Source organism: Stegodyphus dumicola, chromosome X1 (assembly GCF_044657685.1).
Source record: "Stegodyphus dumicola isolate Sdum_Otavi_A_Nest chromosome X1, ASM4465768v1".
NCBI classification, from domain to species: Eukaryota; Metazoa; Arthropoda; class Arachnida; order Araneae; family Eresidae; genus Stegodyphus; species Stegodyphus dumicola.
The window spans coordinates 110,091,897-110,112,693 of record NC_140780.1 but is presented as its reverse complement, the minus strand read 5'-3'; the positions used below and the strand labels follow the sequence as shown (position 1 = coordinate 110,112,693).

Below are 20,797 nucleotides of genomic sequence, written 5' to 3'. Positions count from 1 at the left end.
TTATTATTATTATCTTCAGCTCACGAGACTGCTTATCGGAAATTCTAAAGATATGCTGTTTTGAAATATTTTTAGCCAAAGTGGCATTAGCCCAAATGCTCTTGAAACTTGAATTTTCTGTAAATGGAAAAAAAAAAAAAAAAAAAAAAAAAAAAAAAAAAGGACCTTTTGGGAGTAAAATAAAATTTGATTGCTTTTAGATTTTACTTTTTTTTTACTTTTTACATCGAGATAAGTTTATTGACGAGAAAAGTAGCTCTTTTGTTTCTAAGATTTCTGTATTATCTAAATCCACTCAAGATGATCAAGTAGCAGAAATCATAACTTTTCCCCGTTATGTTTGTTACCCGTTTGTTATTTTCACTGCGTGAAGGTAATTTTTGCAGGAAAAGGGAAGAAAATGGCAATTATTTATCACATAAACCATAAGCCTTGTTATATTAAAAAGATTGTGTCTTACGTCTCGTCTCAGCTATGCCTCTGTGAATAATATAAGGATTCGATATTCAGTTTCATTTGCTTAAATATTTCTTTACTTAAAATAAACTCTTTCCAGACAAAGCCTGTTTGATGTGAGAAGTATCTTTATTATTCGAATTCATGCGACTCTTTCCATTAATACCATTAATTATATCTTTGTAATAGAATCTGCATAAATAATGGTTTGAATTACCATTATTAATTCTATCTTTGTGCTCTTCTATCTTTGTATCTTTGTGGAATAGAAAGTTACATCTTTCTATTCCATCGTTTTCCAAGAATTTGCAATAATATATGCATCGAAACGCCATTTAATTTCGTAACAAAGTCCTTGCGCTTTAACTCTTTTTTTTTTTTTTTTCCTATTTTACAGCTTACCTAACTGCTGGTCACAATGATTTGCTTATTTCTGAGAAGCTCATATTTATTAGCACATCTTACTATTTTCTATTTTACTTTCTTTCGATTACTTTTTAATTATGAATGGAATACGGACATTATCTGGATCGATTTTCTTGTCAAACGTATCTTCTGAGTGTTGTTCATGTATGAAAATAATGCTGCCATTTCTAACAAGAATATTTTAAAACAAACAGAATAAAGGAAAGTTAGAAACCGTATTAGTAATTCATGTGTTTAAAATCACTTGAAGATCAATTTAACACAGTTTCCTAAATCTGTATTTAAACTAGCATTACGCGTTTATTACGAAGATAAATCCAAAACTCCATCTAATCACTGATGATTTTAATACACCTTTTGCAAATGTTTAATTAACGTTAGAATAATCATAGTTACTTTCTCTTAATTATATTTAAGCTTTCATGGCAAAAGTTTGTCATTTATTTCTTAATCTACAAAGCCAAGTAGAAAATTGGCTTTTGCTCCGTAAAAGTTTACTTTGATTCAATTTGAATCAATTCACTTTCCTATAACAAATACATCTAAACAAACAGGTCACGGGTTGAAAACTTTACAGTGATACAAAAGTTATATTCATGTGGGATACAACTTTTGTATTTGAGAGAGTAACACAGCTTTTGTATTCGGGAGTAGAATGTGACAGATTGTTATAGCTTGACAGTACTTATACTTAGTTTACATTCAGGCACATATTTAGGGTAGCATTCACTCTATGCTCTTAATATTAATTTCCTTCCGATTTTATCAGGTTTGCATGTTATATTAGCTAATATTATTAAGAATGGGCGTACTAGCTTAGCAGTAAATATACACTCTTTTCAAAAACTATGCTTTTATTTCTTTCTTACTGAAGCCATGCATTTTGCCATGTAGTATATCAATTAAAGATAACTATAAACACGGGGTATTAATAGGATTTAAGTATGTTTTTAATAAATAAACAAACATAAAAATATAAACAGTATTAATTATTTTATTAATAGGCATCTCTAAATAATGGACCGGGAATTCTTCTTCATAAAATCATTTATTTTTTATTGTATCAGCTGTTTTTCACTTCAACGAGATAACATTCTTGCTATACCAATTAATATATTTATTAAATAATTTTATCTTGTTTCTTGAAAACTGGATTTTTTTTACCATCTAGACGTAAAATCACGTTAATTATAATTCTGGGAACTGCGTATTTGCGTTCTGAAATAAACCTTGAATAACACATAGAATCAAATGAATGTAATACTGTATGCAAATGAATGTAATACTGTGTTCACAACGCTTATAGATGATGCGATGCTTAAATTGCCGAGAATCATAAATTTATTCAAATACATCTAAATTTTTTTTTTCGATGGTTAAAATAATGAATTCTTTTATTGTAAGACTAACATTATATCTTATGGCAAATTTTATCTGGGGACGGAACAATGAAAGGAAATATTGGACAAAAATATTTTCTAATTTTCGTCTATCTCCTCAAATGTATAAGTGCTTAGAGTACTCTTCCTCACTAAAACTGAAGCGAAATGTCTGTGCCTTGAAAAACTTTGGCGGCATATTATTTCTGTCTTATCTGATTATCAGTATCAATGGGTCAGCATTCAAAGTCTCCTCGTTTGCCTGAAATTAAAAATTTTGCTTTCAAAAATTGTTTCGGATGTTAAAAACTTTATGCTGGTGTGGTTGTTGTCTAAAGATTGTTACATAGTTATTAACTAATAATATAATTAAATTCAAATTAATAAAATGAGAGACACTCCCTGTTAATGGGTCCACCAATCGATAATTGTGTAAAGTTACTGAGTGTTGGTTGTTATGTTCGATTCCCGATAACTTATTGGGCTTGCTATGCTGGTATTTCCATGTTTTTCTCATGTGTAATTAATTATAAGGTATTTTTCTTCCTTTTTTCCTCATGCTTTCATGGTGTAATTGAAAGTACATTCGAAGCGTATTCGGGAGGTTCGGAGTTCGAATCCCAGCGAGGGCATTGCACATTTTTCAGGTTTCCAGCATCAAAAAACATAATAACTCTATATAATATGAAAGCGAGCCTTAGGAACTCTTGTAGGAAAACACAGCGTGTCAAATATATGGTTCTCAAGTGCTCTTTGTCATAATCTAATCATTCAGCCAACTGCATCAATGATTTCTTTTATGTGATCTACTTTGAGAAGATGGCTATTGCGAACTCCCTGTACTATATAAAGGTGAATGATATGAGCAGTAACTTAACAGAATTCTCCTAACATTTTTACCTCCATAACCCATGTTTTCGTGATGTAACTGGAAAACACATCCCCGTAGCAGTAGGAGGGTCCGGAGTTCGAATCCCAGTGAGGCAATAACTGACACTCTCATGTTTCAAATTCCACAAATTTCTGATGGTCTCTAACACATCTGTAACACTGACGAGTAAACATTCAAAATATTTTCTATAAATGCAAAACACTAGAAGACATTTTAACTGCGAAAGTTTTTGTTAAAAGCTGGAGACATGTGTTACAAATCTTATCTCTTTGATAACACTGCCATAAGCTTGCTTCTTGATAATACTGCCGTAAGCTCGTTCACAATACTGCCATAAGCTAGCATATAACTTTATTAATGTTTATTCGCTTACAGGAGACTTGTCGCTGAGTAAATCGAAGAATACAGCATACTAGAGATACTGATATATTACATACTGAGGCAAGGTTTATTCTGTCTTTAAAAGAGTTTTATTAAACATGTAAAGGATTAAGGAAGACGTTAATAAAAACTCTAGAAAAGTTATTTCGGAATAAAAATCTGTTATTGTTTTTGCTATTCATATCTGTTCACTGTCTCAGATGTAACGTATATACGCAATTCTTTGCAAACTCATATGATTTGTAACTGCAATGAAAAAGAGATGCAAAAGATTAAGCAATATTTCAAGGCTTTGAGATTAGTCTTTTGAATTCACGAAATTAATAGATTAGAGAGCTGGTAAAGAAACCAACTGCAAGTATTCTTGCATTTTCTTTTAGAATTGCTGAAGAAATATTTTAGTAAATAATTATTTGAGAATTTTCTACAGCTTAATTCATCAATGGTAAAATACAAATGTTTAAAAAAGTATTTTCTCATAATAATCTACAGGAAAATCTACAGTTATTCTATTGTATTTTACGAAATTTTTCGGTAAACTATCATATAAGTGCACTTAAACTATATTTGTATAGTTTGCGACATTTCATGTTACATATTTTCTAAGCAGGGTTAGCATATATATTAATTACATTTATCAATAAATTAAATTGGATACGGTTAGGCAAGTTAATGTTTTGAATTTAGAAAATAGATACCACTATTTAAAGAGTCTTGAAGATGTCTCCATGACAATCAAGGCATTGCTGCTGTCTCCTAGGTGCACTTGCCATAACGCAAGGTAAAATGTTCCACTAGATCTTCATAATTTTCTGAGGAGTTACATTTTTAAAATTGTTAATGTCAGCTAGGATTTGACTGAAAACTTGAGTCTTCAAACACTCCATTAAAATGCAGTAGATATTGTTTATTAAGGTGGTATTTTAAAGCTTAAATTTTCACTCACATGTTATAAGCAGCTTAAAGTGTGAAACTCTTCAGGAGACTGTGAATGTTACATAAGACACTTTATTTCTCATCGTGGTTAATGTGCCCTAAAGATGGCAGCAATGCCTTGATAGTCATGTAGTATATTTCCAAGACCTTGTATTATAAAAAACTTGTTTTGTGAATTCAAATCTTGTCTAACTCTGTTCAGATATATTCATTGCTACGTAAAATAAACGCGTTATCCTACTTTGAAAATGGATAGCATTAATTATCGCATCCAGCATTTTGTAAATGCATAGTCTGTTTAGTTCCAAAATAAAGGTTGATAGAATTGGGCTTTAGAAACAATAAAGTGTAGAGATAACTAGTTGAAAACTTATAAAATATTGTGAATGGTGCTACAAAACTCTATTGAAAAAAGTGTCGATAAAGAAAGATAAAACGTGCGAGCAAAACTACATTATGAAGACGTTACGTAACATGTTTAAATTAAAGGCGCTATTTTAAGCAATAACACTTTAAAATACATGCTAATGGCTACATTACTTTTCATGTTATTTTGAAATAAAAATACTTGATGTACTGAAAAGTGGAATATTATATACGTTATAACTACGCACATTTTATTTGAGGAAAATTTTGAGCTGGAATATTTATTCTATTGTTAGAAATGCAGGCATATGACTATTGATGATTGCGAGTTAAAATATTATTAAAAAGAGAAAGATAATAAAAAGAAACAAAAAAATCTAAAATCTTAAATTTCAGTTGTATAGATAAATAATTCATTATTGGATTTTTTAAAGTTGTAGAAGAAAAGTTCTTTGCAGTGCATAAATATTTTGAAAAGCTAAATTCTTCCACCACTAAGACTTGATTTCATATCTTCCTCATTCAAAACCAAGTCAAAATGGAAACTTAGTTAAACGATCCATACATAGAAAGTATACAATAATTATATTTAAATGAAGCCCTGAAAGAAACCCATACCCCTAAAACTCACATTCAAGGGGAAAATTAACAGTAATTTTAATTAAAGGTTTAGGTAACTTTTATTGAAATTTACAAGGCAGATTTCCAATAGTTGAGAAAGTATTTTTATTAAACGGTTCTTTTATTTAGAGTATCTTTTATAAAAATTAACTTTTAAAACCCATTCAAAGCAATCTAAAAATATTGATTTGAGTTTGATTCGTCTCCGAATTATTAACGAAAGTCAATTTCTCGACAACTTTCAAAACTATTTAATCAGATTCGCATATCGTAGGTTGATTTTCCATTATTGCTTCAAACAGTAATCCATATTAATCGAGTAAAATATTAGTTATATAATTCGTACACCAGACTTGAGTCTGAGTTTAGAAAGAAAAAATATCATTTTTTCGATTTAAGTTTGGAAATATTTTAGTCTGAATTCGGAAAGTGCCTTAAATCGGATTTAATGCGATATTCCGAAAACAGCCTTAAACTTAAGAATCAAATTGAAGCTTTAGATTTCCCAAAAGTCCTTTTCGAGAAATCGGATCCCTGCCATCCATAGGTGAGTTACCGTCATAATAATCATTAATTTTTCTTCATCGAACTGAAATATTTTTGAAAACTTAAGCATTTTTAAATCATTTTTATGGTTATAGAGAATACCAATTTAGAAAACGTTAGAGTCAGACTGTCAAAGGTAGTTCCAAAATTACATCTTAGAAATAGTGTAGAGTTTGATTCAGTAATTTAAATAATTTATATAATCAAAAACTAGTTCTAGTTGCCATTTTAAAAACTTATTGAATGGTTTAATACTAGAGCCTTCGTTGCGAACAGCCTTTTGAGTTATCCGCACGGTTCGTTTATCCCGTTCACTTAATCCGGCATCGTACACCTTTACGTCGCTTCACTTGTCAATTTAAGACGCTTCACTTGTAATCCAGTTTTATCTAATTCCATTGTAATCCGATTCGTATCTTGTCACTGAAAATAAAGAGAGGAGTTAAGCGGAACTGATTGTATGAGCGCATGACCGAATCAGGCACCGCAATTAACAGAACGCGCATTCAGTTCGCCAAGAGGCGCACAAGTTTTGTACATTTTTTTTAAAGATGTTGACGTCTTCCTAGCAGTAATCTCTCTAATTTCTATTTTTTTTTTTTTTTACTTAGAATAAGCAAATTTACGGGCTACTTTGCTCACAGAGTTACCTCTCTAATATTGATACATATCCGTAACATACATTCATTAACTCTTCTTTTCTTTACTTCCATATAAAATTAGCACAGCATTTTGTAACCAAATAAACTTAATTCTTTTTCCTTTTCACAGTTCATGTCAAAGCGCTTCTTTTGAAAACTGAACGACAAATAATTAACAATTGTACCTCATCAGACGGTTATAAATACACAAAACTTCTCAATGTACAGTTATCCGTTTGAAAGAAAACTGATTGGAAGTAATAGGCATTTACAGATAAGTCGTAGGAACAAGAAATTTACGTGTAAAACTATGCCATAGAATAATGTTTGAAATAAATAAAAAAAAAAAGAGCAATTTGTTTTTAAAATGAAAAGCTCTCAATCGGAGAATAGCATCTGAAATGTTAGGTTTAAAAGTTTTAACTAAGAACGCTGATACCCAAGAGCTGTAAGAAAAGTGTGCAAAATAATTTAGCAGATGATCTGGAAAAACCAACCCCCTTTTAAAAAAGTTGGCGCGTATGGGGCGAGAACAAATAGTTAGAAAAAAATAATAAGATAAGTGGTAACTTCTGCAATCGAATTCTCCCCCCCCCCCTCCGTAATGGCGGGCGCTTGGCTATGCCGATATCAGCCACTCCTAAGGGCAGATCGGTGGTCTCTTTATTATGGAGGTACATAATAGGTGGGACACCATTGCCTCCTCTGAAAGGACAAGACAATCTTACATCCATGCCTTCTCCGGAATTCGAACCCGGGCCCTACGGTATGGCAGTCAGGCTGCCCTAAACACTATACCATCTGGGCGGACCTGCAATCGACTGAGATTTTTGTATTTCTACTCTTGCGACGAAAGAATCAAAATTGAATAAATTTGGGAGGAATGAAAAAGAATTCTCAAGTATTCCAACCTAAACATCCATAGTTAAAATGAGATTTACGAACTGAAAATTTGTAAATGTAAACTAGATTTGATTACTCTTCTGAAATTTTGTATATCGCATCCGGTATTTATTTTAAATACTGGGATTGGCATGTAATAGTAAGCTATTACTTTTCTGGATAAGCGTTAAGCAATTATTTTATTTGGATCTATTATTTTCATTGTTTACGCAGAATTTTTTTTTTCCACTCAACTTTACTATCATAGTTTGCAGACAAATAAAGCAAAGATATCACAAAAGACAAACTTTAGTAAAAAACGAAGGTAAACGATACTTTAACGATAAGTTTAATGCTTTCTATGATCTCTTTTAACTACAAGCTTGAGGTGGCCTTCAAAAAGTTAACAAGTTGCGCAATCGTGAATCAAAACTCTTACGTCATGAAACGCAGGTAATCCGAGGCAATGACGACCAAGGGATTTCAATAGCTCCCAAGCGTAGCTTTTCCACGCCTCTCAATTAAGGCGACAGTTTCTCTACCACTGACCAGAAATTGGATTTGCATGAGCTTATTAGGAAATGAAGTGAACTATGATTTCAGTTGCATCAACAGAAAATAAGAAAGAATCATTGCAGATACCGGACATTCCACTAACCTAAAAACTGCCTTATGTATATCAATACTTCTTCACTTTCATTTCTTGTTTCCTTTCTTATAGTATGTGCTTAAACAAGGATTATAAGTGGGATTTTTTAGAAAATGGATTTCAATGTCTATGGGTTGCCCACTCTACAGAGATTAGGTTTCTAAAAGTCATTAAACATGACAAATTAACTGTACCCTCGCTGGGATTCTAACAGCAGATCTTCTAATTAGCCCCATGGATGTGCTAATCATATATCCCATGAAATATACGAGATCATATATCCCATATACGAGAGATTACAATGATTCCCTATAGTACTCTTTCTTAAAAGGACGACTGGGAAGAGCAATTAGACCCGGTTGAATCAGTTCAGGAGGTGACATTTTATCATCCACCACAATTCTAGTTGGGGCCTCGCTGTAGAAATTATTAACCGTCCAAATGATAGAGTGGCTAGTGACATTGACTGTCGTTCCAAAGATCTCAGATTTGAATCCTAGATATCCTGTTTGTAAGCGTATAGTGTCTGTGCGGCTAAGGGGCATTCAAAACACACTGTGAGCCAAGATCCTTTCGAGAGACTGGTAGTTGAATAAGAGGGTTGGAAGAACTTCGGACCGCCCCCCCCCGTGAGTGTTCTACCTTGGAATTCCAACTGGGGCGGAAGTTTTGCAATTAGCAAGGTTCGGCGATACCTAATGCGCCTACGAAGGCTGGTCTTGCTTAATAATCTCTACAGATTAATTGCTACAGATTCAGTCGAGATTATTACAGCATTTATTAAGCTACAACCTAATAATCTCTACAGATACAGTTGAAACTTGAATCTGTACAGATTAGGTTTTTCGGAGGCAGAAACATGACAAAGTAGCTGCGCTTTCTTTAGAATTAGAGCCACGGAAATTTTCCGTTGCTAACTGAATGATCTAACGGTTTACTTGCATACTGCGACAGGAAGTGCGGGGGGGTGATATTTTATTACAACTAAATATCAAAATGTTTAATCTTATTTGAACCAAAAGAGGACATGATGACTTACGTTTACTCTCCACAGTCTACAGAGGAAGAATAAAATAAAATAATTAAAAATAACCTCATGATTTTTTTTTTGTTTTGTTTGTATCCATGTAAATGTTAGAGGAAATGGCAATGAGAAAGAACATTTAAATCTTGATTTCGAAATCATTGCTAAGCGAAAACTTTTATGGGAATGGCGTATTTTAAAGAACATGAATAAATTTGAAATATTAAAATTATGATTGATGGACTAGTTTTAAATAACATAAATGTAACGATTTTGCAACTGTAAGTTGAAAGTCAGCCTGTGGGGCATGATTATCGATAGTACTCAATTTAATTTTATTTGCCAAGTTACTTAGAAGGTTTCCCAAAATGTTATGAATGTGAAGGAGTTTATTCAGCATGTTTAAAGAGAATGAGGAAACTGAAATCTAGCCCATTCTGCGCCGCTTTTTGTGAATATAATGTTTCTCAGTATTCATTATCATCATGATTCTCAATACGATTTAAAAGCATGTTAAGAATATTTTAAGATTATTTGTTTAATGGATTGGTCTAAAGTAGGGTACCCAAACCACTATAGAGTTCTTTCAGCGTACTTACATAGTACTCCAGTGCTTTTCAGTTTACTAGTACAGATGTCCAAATACAACTTCTAAATATTAATACTTTAACTCATGGTTCTATCATTTTCTTAATGCATAGATTTTACATATTTTTATCACATGTAGCATAACGTAAATATTGTCTCCTTAAAAAGATTTCTCTCTTATTCCTATAGATATTTAGCGACACATTCTCCCATTCATCTTCCTAAAAACATTAGTTAACTTGACATTCTTTTTCCCCCAAAAGATGCTTTTCACGTACTTTGCCTCTAACTAAACATTTGCTTTTAGAAGCAAAGTTGATAAAAGTAAGTAATGTTAAAAATAAATACAAAAATAATAATGTGAAATAAAAAATAGTATTACAGTGAAACGTTAACAGTGTGATAAAATAAAATAAGCTTGCTATAAAATTTTATTTACACGATTTTTCTGTCATTTATTTCCGTGTAGTGATATATAATTTTTATATTTTACGTGTTTTTTCTGCTTAAATCATAAACCAATGTATAAGGGCTCATTCCTCCGATTCCTCTCATACGTTTTGGACATAAAGTGTTCAATATATGAGCCCGAAAGTCTTATGGTCCGCGTTTGACTGCCTACGAGACTGTAGTAGATATTTCAAGCCTTTTTCTTTAAAAGCCCTAATGACATAACAAATGCATACTTATTTAGCAAAAATTAATTTTTAGTTACGGTACTTTACAATGAGTCCAAATATTTTGCAAGTTTAGTAGTGAAAGCATAAACTGAGTTAATTCCGAATTTCCTATCAAAGCAAAATGTCATGCATGTGAATATTAGTTGGAATATTAGAAGGAAAAAAGTTGCTCTGAAATAAACTTGTTGCCTTCCAGCCGCAACTTTGTTCTAATTTGTATTAAATTAAGGCCCGAAAGTACTAAATTTTGCTTAAGTTAAAATTTATAAAAAAATTTACCTTAGCATGTCATATTTTCACGATCTATACAGGGTGTTTCAAAATTAAGTGCAGATGCTTTAATAAATTACATTTCATAAATAATTCAAACAATCTTACTTTTATTTCTGACATTTAAAGATGCTAAGAAAGCGCAGTGGAGTAACTAAACTCAATATAATATAAAGAGGATATATATCCATCAATGGCATGAAGGATATCTTTTGAAAAATTGTGAATGAAACATATCTGCCATGCATTAAATATGTGTATTTCAAACATGTAAAATTCAGCTTGATATTGTAAACTTGTTTTATTTATTTCGATAAATCTAAATAAATAAATAAATAAATAAATTATATTTTTGCATGTCGTAAAGCGATTTAAAGTTTATTACATTTGTGCATGCTGTTTGTGAAGTATAAAATATTAAACTAATATATAATTTTTATCCCCTCTCTTTTTAACACTCTGTACTTTGCTTTTTTGAAAGCACTTGTCAAAGTAAAATAATCATCACAATCAGTAGTATCGATTTAGCAAGTATCCATTTAATTGAACTCGTTTCCGTTTTACTTAAGGAAACTGTCTTTGAACAACTAGTGATACGAATAGCTTCCATCTCATTTACTTCTACACTTCAAACTGAAGTAGCAGTAGGATATTTTTAGATTATTTTTACCCTAATGCGCAATCTGGTTGGAAAAATATCATAAAACAATGCGCAGGCTTAAAACAACTTTCTCACGATATTGTGTATAGCAGTTTGTAAAATTAATTTCTCATAAATACGTTTTTCCTCTTTAAATTAAAATTAAGATTTTCATAATATAAGAAACTTAAGACGCACAAGAAACCAGTCTTCCTCCACGAGGAAAAAAAAAAAAAAAAGGAACAAAAAATAGAGGTGGAGATAAAAAAAAATTAACCTACAGTAGTCAAGGAGAATTAATTGTTGGAGTAGCAGCAACTAATTGCACTTTCATGCAAAATAAAAACCTATCCTACTTACAATTGAAGTTTAACGTTATGCAAGACAAGATAAGCTTACTTGTGGTTTTCGATTCTGGAGTTTTGATTTGCATTATTGTTCCTCCAGATTTATTTAAATAAACTGCTGAAAAACAAATATTCTTCGAAAAATAATTGAATTCGTAATGGAGGCAATTTTATTGATGCTCGTAGTCAGACTGGATAGCTTCCGCTTGATGTAAATAAACAAAAAATTGTTATGAATTTATTACATATAGAAGAAAAATCAACCAAAAGCATTCAAGTAGAAATATAAATGCAATAAGGATTCAATGAAAATTCAAATTTAATGGCACGTGATGTTAATTACGTGAAAATAAGCAGTATAAATGACTTTGCGTCTTACTTTTCTTTTGAGATATTTTTTCTCTCGTCAGAAATGTAAACTTATTCATGAAATGAATTGATGACAGTGGTAAACCTTGAACATTGCAAGAACTTTAGTGGTTAGCAAGAAGAATTCTGTACCCCTTTAAGTCTTAAATGAAGCGTACTATAGCACATCTACTGGACTGTTTTTAACCATTCAGCGAAATAAAAATACGAAGATATTTCATATTAGTTGCGCAAAATATCTTAATGCTTAGTTGTTCGAAATTATAATGAACGTAATTGTAAAACATATTATTACAACTGTATTTCTGCCTTGTGTACAGAGAATTATGATACTATCCACAAGACATTTGTACCTTTCTATACTTTAAAAAAATGTTAAGAAAGAAAGATTTATAAGTGTCTACAAAGATATGTGATTTTATTTTATTTCCCATCTGGTTATTCCGCATTGATGTTAGCGAGGTGTACATGAGACATTATCCAGTATCTCAGAAAAATATTAAGATTTCCAGCAAATTCCATATCTTAATTGCAGGTAACAATTAGAAAAGTGATTATCACGAAATATTATTAACATTAGATATGAAAAGTGGATTTAGAAAGCAACTAATTTTTCCAAACCACATTTATAATGCAAATTACTGTATGGAACAAAAAGATGCATCTATAAAGTTTTATTTTCAGTTAATTAATTAGTTTTATTGCCAAAAACATCATATATGTTTTCGTGTATTACATTTGTCTTAAATTAAATTGAAAAATTCCTTAGGTAATGCAATAACTGATAAACAAACAAAGTATGTATAATGATATGATAATTAGGATTTTTATACTAGAAAATTAGTTGAATGAACTAACAGGCTAATTAGAGTTTTCCTCCTTGAAGTAGAGATTTTTCATTAAGCAAAAGCTATACATAGTAATATAATATGAATTTTTAAAATTTTGGACTTCAAAAATATCCTCTCTGGATATTGATCTTAAGTTATACATACCCGTATTGAGAAAACTGGAACCAGGATGAAGGTCCATCTTCGAAATAAAAATTCCCAAACATGAAAGGAATTTAAGTATGCATGAAAGGAAAGGGTTTTCTTCTTGAAGGAGGATTTTTAGGAATAGATTCATGTTCCTTATCCTTTGCTGCTGCTATCCGAGGCTTAACACGCCCTTGAAATTTGAAAATGTTCTATAAGTTACAAAATATATGCTAAGCAAGAATGGGTCTTATCAGGGTGAAATTTAACTGCTCAAAATCTACCAGCGCCGTCTTTCCATGGAAATTTCGTGAGCACATATCACATGCATTATTTGGATAGATGAGTCATTGATTATGCAGTGATATTTTGGCAAAATCATGCTTTTAACTGTTCTTTCCTTTCTTGAAACACCAAATGGCATAAGTCTAGGGATTTTCTTTGTTGTAATCCCTTAATAAGGAATCTTATATATTAGAATTCTTTTATTCATAAGTACAAGAGACAGTACACTATAAATGTCGTTTTATTATCATTTAATACTAGTAACATGTATATTTTGCCAATTAATTGTTAATATATTTATGTTCATTATATCAATACCTCTTACGTATTATCAGCGGTCAAAATGTAAAAGTGATAGACCTTACAACATATTATCCACAGATACGAGGATACTACAGTATATATGTGACAGAATTTTCTCAGGGTATCTCTTATGTATTATCCGTGGTCAAAATGTAACCGCAGTAGATCTTACAACAGTTTATCCGCAGGTACGAGGATACTACCGTACATTCGGTACAGAACATTTCTGAGGATATCTCTTACGTGTTATCTGCGGTCAAAATGTAACCACCATAAATCTTACAAGTTATCCATAGACACGAGGATACTACCATATATAGGCGACAGAACTTTCTCAGGCCATCTCTTATATATTATCCATGGTCAAAATGTAATCTTACAACATATTATCCACAGATACGAGAATACTACCGTATATACGTGACAGAACTTTCTCAGGATACCACTAATGTGTTATTCGCGGTCAAAATACAACAGCGATAGATGTTACAATATGTTATCCAGAGATACGAGGATACCACCATATATACGCGACAAATGTTTCGCAGGATACCTTTGAAGCATCCTTAAATAATGAAATAAGGACTTACTTCTCGTATTAAGAAACTAAGAAATGGTTTAAATAAACCCCTTTTAAAACTATGATTTCTTTTGTTTACTTACGTATTTATTTATTTTTAAAATTATCTTTATGTGTTTATTGCGAAACTCAGCATCCTTCTTATTAAAATATTAGCCGAAACATTTACGCAGCTCTGCTTGCTGTCAATCACCATAGATAATTTTTTGTCGACTTATTATTTGTTAGAGTCTTCATGTTGAAATGGTAAAGGATGATTTGCTTAAAAGAGAACATGATTTTAAGAATTTAAATCATGTAATATCTTTATATAGCGTTTTTCTTCATTGTAAAAATTACTGGCATTGTGTGAAATTCAGGTACTGTATAAATACTTAAACACTGTGCGGAATGCCTATCCATTTATAAAGAAGTACGTGCATTTTACTTTAATATTACTTATTTTACTTAGGAATTTTGTACTTTATCTAGATTTTCTATACAGTGCAAACCTAAATACAGATAAAGAAGTATGACAAGAATTGGAAATTTTATTAAGGAACTGAAATATGTAACACTTAAAAGCAATAGTAAACAGTAGAATCAAGGAAATCTTGCTTCTGAAAATGACAATAGAACACGACAACATTTTGATCGTCTATAATCGCAGTCTGAACTCAGATCGTATTTTGATCGCAATGCAAATCTTAGTTAACATAAAAATAATTCTTAATTTGGCAGTTAGTCTCATTTATGCGATCTTGCCCTGTTTCCATAGTCTGTTTTATTGCAGCTGACTTGAGTGATTCGGTTATCAGTTAGGACGCCTTCCAACAACATTGAAGGCTTCTTGCACACAGAAAACCAGCATCTTGAGTAAATTCATTTTGTTATTCCTTCTGGCTCATCCAACAGACACCCACTGTGCTTGGATATCCATGATTATGGCCAAAATATCGCGAGCGTCCTCACATTCTTTGTCATACTTAAGGATAGAAAGCCAAATTGTAGCTCTGAGCGCAGTTGATGTGAAATAATTGCAAGATATTTTCTTGATTTGAATTGCTGAATGGCATTCTGATTGCATTTTGCTAGTTTCAAATTTTTTCTAATTATGTAGAATACGTAATTGTAATTCCATAAAATTTCGGATTTTCCAGTTTGGATATAACTCAGATGCATAAGATGCTTAAATTTTACTTTAAATGCAGGAAAGATGATTTTCATTTAAGTTTTTATTTTCTTTGAGCATAATTAAAAAACAATTATGCTTGTGGGGGTATTATAAAGATTAAAAGAGAGCCTGGCATTAAGAAAAAGTATAACTCTTTTTTACTAATGACTTTAATCAAGATTATGGCATGATCTTCAATGCTGAGGAAGCATTTCTCGTATTATATTTTTGAAAGCGCATTAAACACCTTCGTGGATCTAATTGAGGTTCTGATGTAACTAACTGTCAACTGCTGTTTATACTTTCATATCAGAACTGTAATTCCCTTCACATGAATTTAAATCCTGTAGACTACTAGAAAGGGAAATAAAATAAGTTAAGCAGAACAAATCATGTATATTGGTATTTCATTATAAGAAGTTGCAAGGAGACTTTATAATATCACAACCTGAGAGATAATAGTTATGAAAAGATGATAGCAAGAACTTCATATTCAAGATACACGTTCAAGGAATACTATTGCTGATATTTAAATGTCACATGCATTATTGTTTAAATTTAAGTACCTCGATTGAGAAACTATTATAAGTTAGTCCACATCTGCATGAATTTAAAGAGCATTGGTTACTTTTGGCTACTCTTGAAAATCGCAGGTATAATTCGAAAATTTGAAATGTGTTTATACTGAAGAGGCTCGAATCGCTGCAAACATTAATAAATTTAAAAAAGAAAAAAAAAAAAAAAAAAAAAAAAAAAAAAAAAAAAAAAGACCTAGCGTTTTTTTATTCAGACATCAAACGTGAATTTAAATAATACAAGTCTAGAAAGTAATTTTGGTGTATTTTCATATAAATATGTTCATGAGAGTTTTTGTTTTGTTGCTTTTAACTTGTACCAAATTGTTATTATTATTATTATTATCATTAGTTTGGGATGTTAGCTAAATGAAAGTTCTTTTCCTTGCAGATAAATCTCAGTTGGAAGAGACGTTGCGCGTGAACGGTAAAGGGAAGAAGATGAGGAAGCCTCGTACAATTTACTCTAGCCTCCAACTGCAACAGTTGAACAGGAGGTTCCAAAGAACCCAATACCTCGCCTTGCCCGAGCGAGCTGAGCTTGCGGCCTCTTTAGGCCTCACACAAACACAGGTAAGACGGACCCACCCTTTAAGAGTCGCGGAATCAAATATTGCGGTCAAAAGGTTAATTCTTTTTCTCACTGACCGATCAGTCTGTTCAGCAATTTTTCTTTTTTTATGTATAAGGACATCGAGTCGGTCGATGAAAGAAATCATTTTCCTTTCACACACTATTTTTTAATGTAATATACCTATAGGCAGAATTTAAATTCACTATCAGATTTCAAAATTTTCTTCCCGCAATTCTAAAATTAATAAAGCAAAATACAATAAAATAAAAATAAATGTTGTCTCTTCCCTTATACCATAGCAGAAGCTCAGGATTAATGTGCTATGCTTGTGACTTCTTAGGACTTATTTATTAAATAATCTCGAAGCAATTAGTATTTAATTATATCACAGTAATCCCATTTTGTTTCTAAAACACAAAACTATTTCTGTTTCTAAATTTAATTCGAGTCTTATTAACATGAGTTACATTCAACAATTACAGGATTTTTCCCTAGTGAATTACAATACGCTGCAGATAGACAGCATAATGAAGGAATATAAACTTTGAATCGCGTTTTACAGTTGGGGTGTTGCATATTTGGTTATATAGCATTACCTTCATTGAGCTGAATGAATGCAAAGTGTTGTTAATTCTTAGGGAAAATTCTGTAAAGATGGCCGCAATTTTATTACTTTAAGAGAAACCCCAGGGAATATCTTGAACCGGAAAACAATGGTAAGTGTTTTCCATTTTAAGTTTGATGGTCTCAGAGGTCATTTTCCGCGACTATTGGTCTTTAAAATTTCTGAAAGGTACGTAAATATCTACTTATTTAGCCGATGAGAGAGAAAACAGGATGATAATCATACGCTATGTTAATGATCTAATATGGTAAGACAAATATCTGTTAATATTCTCAGAAATTGCTGATTTGTTTGAATATTATGATGCTTTTTGTGTAGACTGACAGTATGCTGATTAGTTTGATTTGTGCTTTATATGTTTCTTTCCTAAAATCAATTAAATTATATCATTATAAATTTGTTTACATGTATTTTCAATGGTATGAAAATTTTATTTAATATTTTATAGAAGTTAAGATAAAAATTTTATAAAATTACTTTATTTGTGAAGTATATATGATATATGTATCATGTCTTAGGATTTTTTGTGCAGATTTTTTTAATTATCTTGCTTCGAAATATTTTACATTAGAGTAATCAATATCGTTTTCAAAAATAACATTACCTAATGCATTATTTCCCTTTTTTTGAGTATGCAATACATAACTTCAAAACACGTTTTTTAAAGTAACACTGAAGTAAAGGCTATTTCAAATACCTTCTGCTACTGAATTTCAGTTACAATGTCAGCTGCTTATCCCGTAGTCGTACTAAATTCCAAAGACTTGCAATTAACAAGATAAATTAAGTAAAAATATCTCAGTATTTGGTATGTAAAAGTAAAACTAAAAGGAATAAATAGTAATTGACTTTGGAAATCATTGTAATTAAACAAAACCAGTAGTCTAAAGAAGTTGAAAGTACAAGCTTCTTATAATAGTAAGAAACGGAAACGTTAGCTCTCCAGAAAAGTAACAGTTTCTGCGAACAGAGACTAACTTCATTCATTAAACTATTCTCACGAATGAGATTTATCATAATATATAGAAGAATTATAAGGCTGGAACATTCTTACTTTTCAGAAACATAAATTCGAGATACCGAGGAAGACTCTTAAAACAAATTTAAAAAATTTGAATAGCTTTCTGGAGAATATTGGGGATGAAGCAACACGTGAAATGTCAACCCCCTTTCCGATGCGGTCCAATGCTTCGCAGCCTCCACAGGCCGTTACGCAAGTTGAGTCTTACTCAACCTGTTCTCAGAAAAAGAGAAACAACTTATTCCTTTTCGTACCTTTACTCGACTGTTGTCTAGCACGCTCAACTACCAAGGCCGCTCATAGTATTCGCTTCTGCACTCGGGGCCATTTTCATTTGCTTTATCTAAAAAGATTTAGAATTTAGAAAAAGTGAGTAAAATCCAAGAGAAATATAGTATTTGAAACTCTGAGACACATTATAGACTTTCAAACATATTACTCACGATATACGCAATCAAAATGTAGGTCAGCCAGATTTTAAAGCGAAATTAATGAGAAAATATGCCACTGAAAAACTACTAAATTTTGCACGGTAAAAACGAAACAAGATCCTAAATCTTTATGATGCATACTTTTATCAACTTCTTTCCCCTATCCTTTTAAATAATTCATTTTACAATCGTTAAGGGCTCAGCAAAAAGTAAATGAGCATGAAGTTTTTGTTTCTATTCTTTTTATAGCTTATAGCATTCGTTATCCAAACCACTTCATCACTAAATTCAGACACCCAACTGCGGCTAAAAATCGCTACACTTTATCTTTTTTCTAAATAGCATTGAAGACAACATATCCCTGTTAAATTTCTGAAAGAAGTTCTCTAGAGGATATCTTTGTCAAGGGAGCGCGTGCCACAACCACTAGTCTCTCCAGGGTTCTGTAAACTGTTCCGAGAGGGGTCTACCATAAAACCCCGGGGTTCTGCTGAGGGATCCTATCCAAATTGCATTCAGACAGAATTTCATTCACTTTTTTGAGTCAAAACTTTGACAGTATAAGTCGACATTAAATTAAATTAAAAACGTCGTTAGCTAAAATACAACCAAGTACTCCTTTAAATTTTTTAATTCAATGAAATTTTCAAAAAAAAAATTACCTTCTGAAGGTATTTAAAGCAATCCTCACTAAGATAATCGCACTTGAATGAATGAAATTTGTTACGATTATAAGCAAATTCACAGGCGCCTGATGGACTTTCTTTTCTTTCTGTAAAGGATTACATTTACTAGCGGAATGTTAATTATTCTAATCTATGCATCCAAATATCTGTGTAAAATTTTGGATAATTAAAATGTGGTAGATAATACTATTCTAAAAACTCCGAGCGAATTGGGCGTATTTCCCCAAAAGCATTTTAATTATAATACCAGTACTTTCACCGTTATTTAGACTTTACTTGTAAAATGTTAAAATTCCTTTCATCTCTTAATTGACTATCAGATGATTACACAGAATTCTCAGACACTTATACAGTAATAATAATCCCTATCCAAATGAATAAAAGAAGACGTAATCTAATGAAAACCTGAAATGGGATGATTGACATTTAACTACAGAACATTATTACAATATGAAAGAAATATGCCTGACTTTGGACGAAATGCGTTTTTTAACCAATTAGTTTCTTGCTGCAGGTATTTCTACACACATATAAATGTATATATAAGCATATACTCATGTGACATTCACATATTTTATGTGGGAGTATATAAATATATCAGAATATTAGTAAGAGTGAGATTCATACAAATTTAACAGTAAATTTCAAACATAAGATTCCTAACTACATTCCAGGTACAAGTTCAGTTTTATTTAAATCGTTTAACTGGAAGTAACAGTTTTTACAAATTTATTATTACGAAAGCAGTAACTTTTATTCCAAACTGCCTCGTGGGTTTTATTAGACTGTTTCTTTCTTTATAATTGCATACTACATTCAATACCAATTTTACAATTTAAAGTAAATAATTTTCAATCATAAACCCAAATTCGTAATTGAGTTTAGTTTGAAAATATCTAAATTCTTTTAATCCATTTATTAGAGTTTCAAATAATAATCTTCAGTGTTGCCTTATTTCGATTTTATCGGGAAAAAACATCTTTTTTCTTATATACTGTCTGAGAAAATTTAAATACGGAAAAGAAAGCCTTGGTGTTTCTTTCTTTGTGTCAGGGAGTCCAAAGTCATAAAAATATATGTCATATTATGAAGCATAAGAGCAACTGAATACACTGATTGCATAATCTGTGCGTTAAGCAGTTTTACAATGTCGTAATAGAATACGCCTTTTATATGTGAATATAGCTTAAAAACAAAATGGAGCTAAATTACTTAACACGTTCAGATCGTTGCTCTGCATATATAGCTGGAATATATATGAATGGTTTTTCCTATGTTTCTTATTAGGAACCATCAACAAACATACGCAAGGCTTTGATTAGCAGGCTCTAGGAATAATATATGCACTTTATGAATAACCCCTGAAAATGTTTCAAACTTGGCTCCAAACCGAGTGAACGAGCAACACTGGGAGGTTTGATGGAGAGGGGGTGAAAAATGAGGGGAATTACAACTTTTTGGCCGGCCGCTTTCGGCTACGGGACAGGGACGGAC

At 31.5% G+C, this 20,797-nt stretch overlaps 1 protein-coding gene across 3 annotated transcripts in view; it reads left to right on the top strand.

The window, feature by feature from the left end:
• Positions 1-20,797, top strand: part of LOC118197634 (homeobox protein Dlx6a-like) — a 99,575-nt gene that overhangs the window by 20,636 nt on the left and 58,142 nt on the right. For all 3 annotated transcript variants that reach the window (XM_085807637.1, XM_085807635.1, XM_085807636.1), the window contains one exon: positions 16,358-16,539. In XM_085807637.1, the coding sequence (XP_085663763.1) occupies positions 16,358-16,539 (182 nt within the window). The remainder of the gene's footprint in view (positions 1-16,357; positions 16,540-20,797) is intronic.